We start from the raw sequence: 11,946 nt of genomic DNA on the forward strand, positions 1-11,946 counted from the left end.
ATTCATTGCATGTAAATCTGACTCAAGTATATCCCCAACAGTTGAAATAGTTCTCATTGAGCTTTGTTGAAATGGTACATTAGAAATATTTCAAAATTATTGATTCACAAGTGAAAAATCATACTCCCTCAGTAACAACAGCTTGGTGCAGAATATGGTGGAATACTTTGTTCATCTTTAAAGAAATTTTGCGGATCAACTTGCTTCTTAACCATTGCTAATCTTTTGAAATTTCCTTTGAAGTACTTGGTTCCCCATGAACTAGCAGCTTTGAGATAACTCATGTTTGGAATGTCATTCTTACCCAAATCAAGATCTCTATAGTTAACATACGAAGCTCGCGGATTACTCGATACATATGGAGTCATGTAACTGTATAAATTTCTGATCCAATCTATATGTTTCTCGGGTGCTTGTCCTTGGTTCCATTTCACAAGGTACTGAATCTCGTACAAATTACCTTTTCTATGTGGGAATGGTATTGCGGATTCGGATATAGCGTTCATTTTTCCTCCGAATGGCTCAAGTATTAAGAATGTACTTGCTTCTAATTCAAGAACCCCTTTCCAAATGCCTGACAAGCCGTTTTCTGGGATGGGTTTTTGTACATAATCAGATTTGGCTTTGAAAGGCAATGTATCAGGGTGAGTTCTGTTTAGCAATGTCTCTACATTTGGAGTAAAAGAGAGCTTTAAGACTGATCCAATCCAATTCGTTTCGGTGCAGTCGTTTGCCGTTAAACCGAGCTCAGGGAAGCTTTTTTGCATTATCCTGAGCAGATCTCCGGTACCACCAAGGTACAATGAGTTGAATACAACTTGAACTGTTTTGTGTCCGTTCCAGCTTCCGGGTTGAATGACGGCTCTAATGAATAGATCTACAGGAAGTTTGTCTGCAATTTGTTGCCATTTCACAAAAAGTTTTGCTGCACCTTGTTCCAATGTTCTAGTAGGTGAAAAAACAGTGACTATTTCTGGAATAGGTACTAATTTGATTTTCCATGCAAGAATGATTCCAAAACTCGCTCCACTTCCACCTCTAATTGCCCAAAAAAGATTTTCACCCATTGATTTCCTGTTGAGTATTCTTCCAGTCACGTCAAGTATGAAAGCATCGATAATATTGTCAGCAGCAGTACCATATTTCCTTACCAAAGCTCCAATCCCACCTCCACTAAAATGTCCACCAACACCCATTGTAGGACATATCCCAGAAGGGAACCCAAGAGTTTTACTTTTCTCAGCAATCCTATATGCAAGTTCTCCTACAGTTGCACCGCTCTGAACCCATGCAGTTTGAGTTCTAACATCGACAGAAATTGAGCGAAAATTCACAAGATCAATAACAATGAAAGCGAAACTCGACTTCAAAGACAGACCTTCGTAATCGTGACCCCCACTTCTAACTCTGATTTGTAAGCCATTTCGTTTACTACAAAGTAGAGCTTTTTTAATTTCTTGTTCATTCTTAGGTGTAACTATGGCAGTTGGTTTATGTGCTGCTTTGGTTGAATTGAGCAATCTAAGGTGCTGAGTAGAATATGAGTACAAAAGAGATGAATAGGAAGGTATATATGGAGTGTGAATTTGTGATGAAAATGGATGAGGTTTTGAAGACATACACTCAAGAAAAGTGTTTTCAGCATTGGATCCTACTAATGGAGTTGATGAACTTGTACTAATTCTCCATGAACTTGAAATGAAGAAGAGGAGAATCAGTAAGAGATCTAAGCTTCTTGCTGAACCCATTGTGTGTGTTTAATGATTCTGATCAATGTGCAATAATATAACTTCAAGAAATGTGTCACTAGTGAGTTTGGTGTTGCATACAAGACACTTGTATGGTCAAAGCAGATAAGGTAATTGCATGCCAGCAGTTCAGTTTTTCTTGGGTGTGTGTGCAAAGACACAATTGGCAATCACTATGTATACTGTCATGTAGGAGTCCCCTGGCCTGCAGTCTGGTTGTTGAGAGAGCTACATTTGACTAGCTATATATTAAGTTATTATTGGGTGCGGGTGGGATTGAAACTAATTAGATGATTCCCTCCATACAACTATAATACTAATAAATAAGATACTGTGTTATTGATGGTTGTCTGCTTATCTGTGGTGTCATTGTGTGTTCGGTTATCCTACTATAATATATTAAGTTTGTTGTGTTCTCTGTGGTGTAATTGGAGTGTAAGTTTTGAGTTGTACCACCAGAAACCTAACCAACTGTCCTATTGTCATGTCCGATATATCCTCTACAATGGCATGAAGTGGCAAGTAATACGCGATTAACCGGCGTATTTTTTTAGCATTTTAAGCCGGAACCTACACAGCACACTTCGTTCATCTCTAGTCAAGACTTACAGAGCACACTTCATTCATGTCCTTATTATTTAGGCAGAACAAATTCCAAGAAACTCTCATTGATTTCAATCTTTTTTTTTTCTCTGCGAAACCCTAAATTTTAATCATCTCGAAATGTCTAATCCACCATCACCACCAAAAGATGGTTTCGCTCTTATCATGGGAAATCGACCTAATGCGAAGAAAACACTCCAATCTCCTTCTCCTTCCAAGAAGAACCGTAGAACCCTGACAGAAGAGAACCTTGAAGCTCAAGCTGTTAATGAAGATGGTCCTCTGGCTAAGAAACCTAAAACCCTGCAAGGGTTTAGAGAGGATTCAAAGTAGGAAGAAGATAAACCAATAAATATAGGTGAAATGATCTCTCTTTTGAAGAAGAAAGAATCAGAATTTAACCCCAAATCAGCTGCGTTTTGGGAATATGTTGAATCGATTCCGTTTGTGTTTCTTGCCAAGGCATATCTGTTGAAAAATCTAAAATTGTGAATATTCTTTCTAATGTTTTTAGAACTGTAATTGCTACTACACCTGGAGATTTGATTTGATTGCTTTTGTTTATCTTTCGGCGTGTAAGATTTATCCTGCACATGATGGGATTAAACTAGGAATTGGAGACAATGCTATTCTCAAGTCCCTTGAAGAAGCTTATGGAAAGAATAAGGAAGAAAAAGTTCTCAAGAAGAATCATGGAGACTTGGATTTGGTACCACAAAAGTGCCGTTTATCTCAACGTACCCTGTACGACTACAAGCCTGCTCCCTTAACTATTGCCAAGGTTTTGAATGAATTTCGTGTACTTGCCAAGGAGAAAGGTCAGAAGGAAAAAATGAAACATATCAGAAATCTTCTTGGTGCAGCTCGTGATAGTGAACCATGTTGGAATATTTTCAACGCCGCTAACCAAAGGGGGGTCCTGGGGGGCATCGCCCCCAGGCTGTGGTCGACCTGACAGGTCAGGTCGTGGGGGTCCAGGGGAGACCGCCCCTGGTGGGGGTTTCAAGGGGGCAACGCCCCCGGAAGAATTTTTTGAACTGACGGTTTTATTTGGCCGATAAAAGCCTGTTCGAAAATTTCGAATCCAAAAGACACCATTGATGTCTGTTGATGAAGGAACCTGACGTTTCGTGAATAGAAACCTGTTGGCGAATAAAAACCTATTCCCAACAGGTGCAAAACCCTTTATAAATAGCTTCTCCCAGTTTCGTTTAACATATAGGAAAAAATCAATCTGTTTTCTCTGTTTCAAAAAGCATCATCAGAAATCAGAAATCTCTTTGTGTGTTCTTGATTCAATCAAGGGGTACAAACCTTGAATTCAGTTTTCGTTGCAGGGCTTTCATTGTATCCTGAAGGCAATATTTCGCATACCTGTTGTAATCGCCAATTGTTATTGGGAGGGTAGAAATATACTACTCAAGTCTACCATAAATTTTGTTGACAAAATAACAAAGATGGTAGGTATTTTCAGAAAGAAAATAACCATAGATGTCCGTAGAAAGCATCTATACTACTCATTCCTGGAAGTACCAGGAGTGTTTAAGTTTGCCACACAAGTTACATCAAACGATCTTGACGCAATACAGAGTTTTCTTGACACTGCAATTGAGGACAGTTGTGAAGGTTTGATTGTCAAAACTTTAAGTAAAGAAGCTAATTATGAGCCCGGGGAGAGGTCAAACAACTGGCTGAAACTGAAGAAGGATTATATGGACAACATTGGAGACTCCCTAGATTTAGTTCCAATAGGGGCATACCATGGCGCAGGAAAACGTGCTAAGGGTTATGGAAGCTTTCTTTTAGCTTGTTACGATGATGAGAAGGAGGAATTCCAATGCATATGCAAGATAGGGTCTGGATTTTCTGATGAGTTTCTTGAAGAGTGTTTTTCCAGTTTTGAAAGTCAAGTGATTCCTTACCCGAAGTCATACTACCGCTTTACACATGCAACTAAGCCAGATGTATGGTTTGAACCAACGGAAGTGTGGGAGGTTAAAGCTGCGGATTTGAGTATTAGTCCTGAATATGTTGCTGCAGCTGGTGCTGTGCATGCAACCAAGGGCATTTCACTCCGGTTTCCACGTTTTCTCCACGTACAAGAGGACAAGAATACAGAAGAAGCCACCACGTCTAATCAGATTGCTGATTTGTATCGTGCTCAAAAGATCAACCATTGAGAAGAGAATTACAAGTGACAGTAATCTCAATTTTGAATCTGTGATTAAACCCCGTAGCTGCTTATTTTTGAATTTTTGTTTTTGAAAGAATTTCGTATTAACAGTATAGCTTCTTAGGCACCCCACAACTGAGAGTAAACGATACACATAACAATGTATCGGTTGTTTTCAACTGTTCAATACGATGATATTGACTCGGAACGATTCAGATGCCGAGTCAAGTGCAGATCCCAAGTCAGTCAGTATAAAGCAAACCCACTCGGAACGATACATTCAGTATTTCAGTTTCTCTTTCTACTTCTTTTCAGACTCCTGTGTCAGAGATCTAAAAAAACTCATTTGTGGCGGAATTTATTTTAAACTCAAAAATCAAGTAATCTTCATTAAAAATTCCTTAATTTTGTTCAGAAAATCGATGATAATGTGGATTGACAGTTATGTGAGAAGACCAACAAACACGAAACCACGAAACCAAGAAGTACATTTCTTACTTGGTCGGAGTGCAAGCAGTTCTGAAAGCATCAATGTAAGTGAGAGAATTCGAATTCTCAATCATCTCTTTTATTAGTCGTGGTTTTTTAAGGCTTCTACTGGTATCACTTTCAGCAATTGCAAACTTCAAATTTCTGTTGGAAGATCTTAATTGATGATTCGTACATGCTCTTTTCCACTGGTATCTACTGGTATCACTTTCAGCAATTGCAAACTTCAAACTCTTTTTCAATCTATGTATGTTAAACCCTCTTCGTAAGACGTTACTGTATGGAATCTATGGATTCATCTCCATTTTGAGGTTTCCTCTGATTTTATCAAAATAAATTGATTGAGGCATTTTAAGAATATAAAATATCTGTGCCACTAAATACTTGTTTTATTTGATGAATCTTGTGTACATAGACATCTGATAGAAAACTAGCGCCTTGCTGGCTAGCTGTTCTTGGATGGTGACTTTGCACCCTAATAGTCCCCAGTGGCATTCATCCCAAAGGGCTAACAGATGGACGGCACATCACCATTCAAAGCACGAGCAACTTACTAGTAATCGTAGCAAGGTTGTATAGGCATGGGTTTTCAGATTTTGTGAATTTGAGCAAAATTTGGTTGTATTGTTTAATGTCAACTGGTTTCTATATAGCTGGAACTGGGTTTAGTTATGTAGTTATATTTCCATGATGTTCATGTAGCATATGTTGAAATGGGTATCATTCTGAGAAGGTAAGTGGCGTGAGTTCACTTGCTGTTGCCGGAATTGGTTTTAGTAAACACCTTATTGTTATATTTTGAATTGGGTATTTGCTCTGAAATCCCTAACATCTTACTTTTGATTCTGATAGGCTCGATTGACTTGGCGTCAAGCAACAGACGTGAAGCAGCAATCATGCAAGTCGAGACTTTATCCGAGGTTACATCAATGCCACAACTGAGCCTAGTTCTTCATATGGTTATGAGAGTGACAAAATATCTAACACCAGTGTTTGAAGTACGGTTTAGCTGCTTTCCAAGTGTTGGATCTGTTAGATATCTTTTCACTCATCGTAATCAAATAATTGCATCTAGACCGGATCAAATAATTGTACGGAATAAGGACTCGTCTCTCTAGCCCAAAATCAAAGTACAAAGTACTGTTATCCCTTCGTTACTTTATATATAAAACAAGGTAGTGTTCTTCAATCTTTTTCCTTTTACTAGTTTGTTTGATGCTAGAACCATCATTTTCGATGCGTTACTTTGTATTATGTTTATTTATTGAAAATCTATATGTAGTTCAGATCATCAGCCAGATAATAAGAAGCTTGAAGTTCATGAACTACAATAACACATTTACACACACAAATTATAAGAAATTTACAGTTTTGTTAGCAAGATTTAGAATGAAAGAAAATCCATGTATGTTATAAACTTGAGCATGATTTCCTCCCTGCAACATGTTGTTCACTAGCTTCGTATGAAACAGAATGTCGACCAAAACATTTATTTTGATAATCTTCTCCTTCTTCATTACATGTTGGTGAATATCCTTTGCTTGTTTTCTCATGCCCTATCATCCATCGTTTCAACTTCTTTAGTAGTTTTGGCTTTCTTTGGAAATTCATATCAGTGCTTATATGTGTACATGACTCATCATTTGCAGTATCTATAGAATAATTGTCGGAATCATAACCTGCGTTATGATAATTCTCTTCATTTTTCTGATTGAAGTTCAATTCTAATGGATTATGTTTTTCCTCTTGTTCATGGCTTTCCAGTACTTGATTCTTCACCGAACTAGTCCATCCTAGGTTTCGAAGTCGTTCTAGTTCAGTTAGCAATTGGTCTTCATGATGTTTTGTAGCTGACACCTCCGTAATCTGCGAAAAGACCATATCAACTCAGTTAAAATGAGACCAGACCCATCTGAAGACATGATATCCGTGACGGTTGATTTTACAACAGGAATAAGATTACTTGCAGTGTACTGGATGAGTTTTGAAATAAAAGAATTCAGTTTCAAACCTTTGGGATTGATGAGGCACAGATTTCTGCCAACTCTGATTTCTCTGTCAAGCTGGTCTTCTCTAATTCTGCCAACTCTAATTTCTCAGTCAAGGTGCTCTTCTCTGATTCTGCCAACTCCAATTTTTCTGTCAAGGTGCTTTTCTCTGATCCTGCCAACTCCAATCTTTCTGTCAAGGAGCTCTTCTCTGATTCTGCCAACTCCAATCTGTCAAGGTGCTCTTCTCATCCTCTAATCGATCAAGAATTTGTTTTAGCTCCTGAATTTCATTTTCCAAATCATTTATCATACTGTCCTTTTGTTCCAACTTTTCTTGATTTCTCGAAACCTCAGCTTCCTTGGCTCGTAGCGTCAATGCCTGCTTGCTTGCAGCATGAGCATATTTCCTGCTTGCACTCAACAGCTTCTTTACTTTCATTTCAAGTGAACAGTTTTTCGTATTTGCAGACTCTAGTCTCCCAGCAATTTGAAGGTACTCAACAACCATATCTCCAAACCGCTTGTTCTCTGATTCAATAAACTCAACCATCAACTTATAGAACTCAACATGAGCAAGCTCCAATTCTAACAAGTTCTGTAATTGACTAACTTTTAATTCCTGCTCTTTTAATCCACAGTACCGAATAAACCGCCTTTTGAGCTCCAACTCCCGGTTCTGAAACGAACTAACCAAATGTTTCAAGCCTAATATTTCTTCTTCTAATTGCGGTCTATCTTGAAGCTGCAAACTTACTAATGAATCGAGAAGGTGGGTATTCGGCATTACTTGTTCTTGTTCTGAATTAGTAAAATCAGAACCTGTTTAATCTTCGGTTTGTGATGAAGAACTCTTAGAATGTATTCTTTTTCTAGTTGTCATCATTGACAAGATGAAACCGGCAAATGAGAATGCTATTGGTATACCAGCTTTGAGAAGTATTGGCTTCATATTGAGTTATAACTTAATCTTTCGTTTTGGTAGTGTTAAATTCTTTATGATCATACGAATTCAGTTATATAAGGAAGCTGAAATTAGAATTGAATTGAATTAAATGTTAAGTTAAACTATGTGTTTGGTTTTCCTAAATCTTTTTCTTCAAGGAGAAGAAGTGAACTTATAGTTGGTTCCTTTTTGACCATCTCCCTAAAACATCCACGCTACCTTATTCTTTTCATCCCAGATTGGTGTTGTTGGGAATCTTGTTCTGTTCACCTACATTTTAAGATGGTGTTGTTTAGAAAGGCTCATACTTCATAGTAGTCGTCTCAAGGCTTTTATTTTTATTTTTATCAATTGCACTGTTGAGAAGCATAATGTATGTAGCAACTTTATTGCCGCAATGACCCAGCCGAATCCTTTAGGCAAATTTGTGGGCTGGATCTCCTTATCAAAGCCCATTTACTTTGCAGTTTCAACTGAGAAAATCTGGCCTTTTCCAGACAGTTCCAACTTCCAAGCGTCTTCTGCATAGAAATCTGACACGACATAGAGGCCTTTTCTAGACAGTGCCAAGTGTCTTCTACAATCCGACACGACATGGAGGAAAAAGAAACGATCAGAACTACCTAGAATGATCGACCACCTTTATATAATACCAGTTGCACAATTTTGCAATCTATCAGACAATATCAATCAGAAAAATCTTGCAGCCAAATTATCAGAAATCAACTCGAGATTTTTGAAGACTCATTGAAGACTGGACAATGGATTTCAAGATTTTTGGTTTTGGTGATCCATTCTTCTCAGATATGTTTGATGTATCAGATCACGAAATTGATAAGTCGGTGAACACACCATCAAGGAAATATTTAAGGGATGCAAAAGCAATGGCAGCAACACCGGCTGATATCAAGGAGTACCCGGACTCATACGTGTTTGTTCTTGATATGCCAGGGTTAAAATCGGAGGAAATCAAAGTTCAGGTGGAAGATACCAACGTGCTTGTCGTGACGGGAATGAGACAAAGGAAAGACGAAAAGGAAAAAGAGGTTAAATATGTGAGGATGGAAAGAAGAATTGGAAAGTTTATGAGGAAATTTGTACTCCCTGAGAACGCCAATATTGATGCAATTTCAGCAGTTTGTGTTGATGGTGTTCTCACCATTACTGTTCAGAAATTGCCTCCACCGGAACCGAAGAAGCCTAGGACTATTCAGGTTCAAATTGGGTAACGAAATCTGGGGTCATTCGCTTGCTAGTTTGGGTTTAGTGAGATGTCTATCCAAAATGAATGTATATTTTAGTGATGGTGTGTTCTGCGTCTTGTTTTCATTTTGTGTATTTTGTTTTATCCGGGAGTACATAAATAAATGAAGTTTATGTTTAAGAAAGTTCAGTTTTGATTTGTGTTTTGTCGACATTTAAATTCCTACAGCCTCCGGAGTTGGACATATTAGTGCTCCAAATTTCCAATTTATTTTGGAGATTCCACAGAAATTGTGGTTAGCAACTCATGATAATTAGTTTGTAGGAATTACCTATAGGTAATAGTTTGGTGATATTAGTGGGGCAGGTCCATCCATTAAAGCCCAGTATTTATAATTAAAAGAAGGTACTAGTTTGGTGATATTAGTGGGGCAAGTCCACCCATTAAAGCCCAGTATTCATAATTAAAAGAAAACATAAAAATGTTTATAATTAAAAGAAAACATAAAAATGGATCAAATTTTTTTATTCTTGTTCCTGTACACGAGGCATGTGAAATATAAAAATAGGCTTTAGGCATGTGAAATATGAAAATATCAAAAATAACCTTTCCTATTTAAAGACCTATAAGCACTAGATAAACATTTCACGTTTCATATCCCTCTCACTGCTATGCGATCAGATTTATGGTCATTCTGTTTCATATTCGTTTTCTCTTTTCTCTCAATGTTATGCGATCAAATTTATGGTCATTCTTCAATATCTCTCTGTTTCATATTCGTTTTCTCTTTTCTCTCAATGTTATGCGATCAAATTTATGGTCATTCTTCAATATCTCTCGCTTCTACCAAATCAGATGAAAATTTCTTTGTTGCAATGTTTATATTAGAGTTTTCACGATCTAATCGTGGTTGTATTTGATTTCATCTTTTATCTCCGTGTCTAATTTGTTGATTATTTTACTAGATCTAGATGAATAATCAGATTGTTTGTTCATTTCATTATTAGATCTGATTATACCAGTTCCATTTTTGTTGGTTTTAGATTTATTTCAGTTTGTTGTTGTGTATGAACCAGCAGTACGTATATCCCGTACTGACAGAAATCTAGTCTACTTTTAAGAAGAACAAGATGGTGCATCATTATGATTTACGAGGAGAATATTTGTTTTCTGTTTCCAGGTATGCTTTCTAATCATCTTGTTTGATTATTTTGTTCGGTTTTTCTTCTTTTGATTTGTCTTTTTTTATTGTATTATGATAATCAAATCGATTTGATTGACGCTTTTATGGTTTTGAGGTTTGTTACAGTTGTTTTTCGTGTATGAATTGACAGTACATATATGGCGTACTGATACAAAGCTCTTCTGATTTTGTTTTATTCGAAGTTTTTCCAATTTTTTTGGTTCGATCCATGAGTATGTATGTATAATACTGAAGTTTTGTCACCTTTTTTTGTCTTATCCGTCAGTACATATGCGAAATACTGTAATATCTGTTTCGATCCTCTTATTTTTCATAGATCCGTTACCTATTCTTGTCATCCAGTTGATTTGTAGTTCATGAATCTTCAGTACATTTATCGTATACTGATAGGAAGTGCTATTTGGTTGTGTTTTTTTGCTCTTTTTTTAGTCTTATCCTTCAGTACATATACGAAATACTGTAGTATCTGTTTCGATCCTCTTATTTTTTATATATCCGTCACCTATTCTTGTATGCAATTGAGTTTTTGCCACTTTTTTGACATGCAGTTAAGCTTTTAGTTGATGAATCCGCAGTACGTATATGTCAAACTGATATAAACTTCTTATGATTCTGTTTTATTCAGAGTTTTGTCACTTTTTTTGGTTTGATCCATGAGTACGTATGTAAAATACTGAAATATGTGCTTTGATTTTTGATTCGGTTATATTCATGGATTCATCATTTCTTGACATGTAATTGAGTTTTAATTTGGAGGCCTTGCTGCCAATTTCGTCGATGAAGTGTTTAATTTTCCCTGGGATTTTGATGTTCTTGCTTATAATATAACAATTGTTAGCAATCACCTTCCACAACAATGCTCTGAACGCCAAGTCGTTGAGATAAGAGAAAAGCTAGTAAGAATCCTTCGTTTCAGCCACTAAAAGATTGCCAGTAGTATCTGTAGCAACACCAACACCAAAAAATTCGCGGCCAACCTCATTTCTACCAACAACAGTAAATCCTGAGTTGTTGTAAGAAACCGTTGCATCAGTGTTGATGTTAATGAATGAATCCAGCATGAGGGGAAGCCTATGGATCAAAGGTTGATGTTGTTGTGTACTAACTTGGGTTCCTACAGCAAGGTTGGTAGATGAATCCATCACATTAAAGGAAACGTTACACACAAAAAAAAACCGTCTCTTCTTATTTTGTGGATGTTGATAGTTCTTTTTTCGAAGACGAATTTTTTTATCGCACTCCAAATTACCCACCTAAGACACTGTCACACCCGCAAATGCACCTTGCAATTTTCTGGCACAGATGTAACCCCAGAGCAACATAGTTTAATGAATCAAGCTTCACCCATGAATGCTTCAGCCTTATAAGTTTGCACCAATGAAAACAGCAACACTACACAGTTCTGCAACAAAAGTCTTTATCTTTCTTTCTCTTCTCTTTTCTTCTCAAATGCTTACCATAAAGCATTCATATATTTTCATACATTTACTAACATAATCAGCCAACCAAAAACACTTAAAACATGACACAATTAACCCATTTTATTGCATGAAAGGGAAGATATACAAAACTTTCCCACTTAGGGACTTAC

The 11,946-nt window shown here is 37.0% G+C and overlaps 3 protein-coding genes and 1 pseudogene across 3 annotated transcripts; 2 read left to right on the forward strand and 2 right to left on the reverse strand.

Annotated features, from left to right (window-relative positions):
- Window positions 1–128: 128 nt before the first annotated feature.
- On the reverse strand, window positions 129–1,748 carry LOC113312062 (berberine bridge enzyme-like 26). The gene has a single exon (XM_026560830.1). It carries the CDS (start codon window positions 1,746–1,748, stop codon window positions 129–131), a length of 1,620 nt encoding a protein of 539 aa, XP_026416615.1.
- Window positions 1,749–2,471: 723 nt separating this feature from the next.
- Window positions 2,472–4,531, forward strand: LOC113312064 (annotated as a pseudogene).
- Window positions 4,532–6,241: 1,710 nt separating this feature from the next.
- On the reverse strand, window positions 6,242–8,006 carry LOC113314182. Its single transcript, XM_026562950.1, has 2 exons — window positions 7,025–8,006; window positions 6,242–6,879 (listed from the first exon to the last, which is right to left on the reverse strand). Exon 1 carries the CDS (start codon window positions 7,786–7,788, stop codon window positions 7,198–7,200), a length of 591 nt encoding a protein of 196 aa, XP_026418735.1. The 5' UTR covers window positions 7,789–8,006; the 3' UTR covers window positions 6,242–6,879; window positions 7,025–7,197.
- Window positions 8,007–8,611: 605 nt separating this feature from the next.
- On the forward strand, window positions 8,612–9,340 carry LOC113313170 (17.3 kDa class II heat shock protein-like). The gene has a single exon (XM_026561907.1). It carries the CDS (start codon window positions 8,709–8,711, stop codon window positions 9,174–9,176), a length of 468 nt encoding a protein of 155 aa, XP_026417692.1. The 5' UTR covers window positions 8,612–8,708; the 3' UTR covers window positions 9,177–9,340.
- The last annotated feature ends 2,606 nt before the right edge of the window (window positions 9,341–11,946 follow it).

Source organism: Papaver somniferum, chromosome 9 (assembly GCF_003573695.1).
Source record: "Papaver somniferum cultivar HN1 chromosome 9, ASM357369v1, whole genome shotgun sequence".
Lineage (NCBI taxonomy): Eukaryota > Viridiplantae > Streptophyta > Magnoliopsida > Ranunculales > Papaveraceae > Papaver > Papaver somniferum.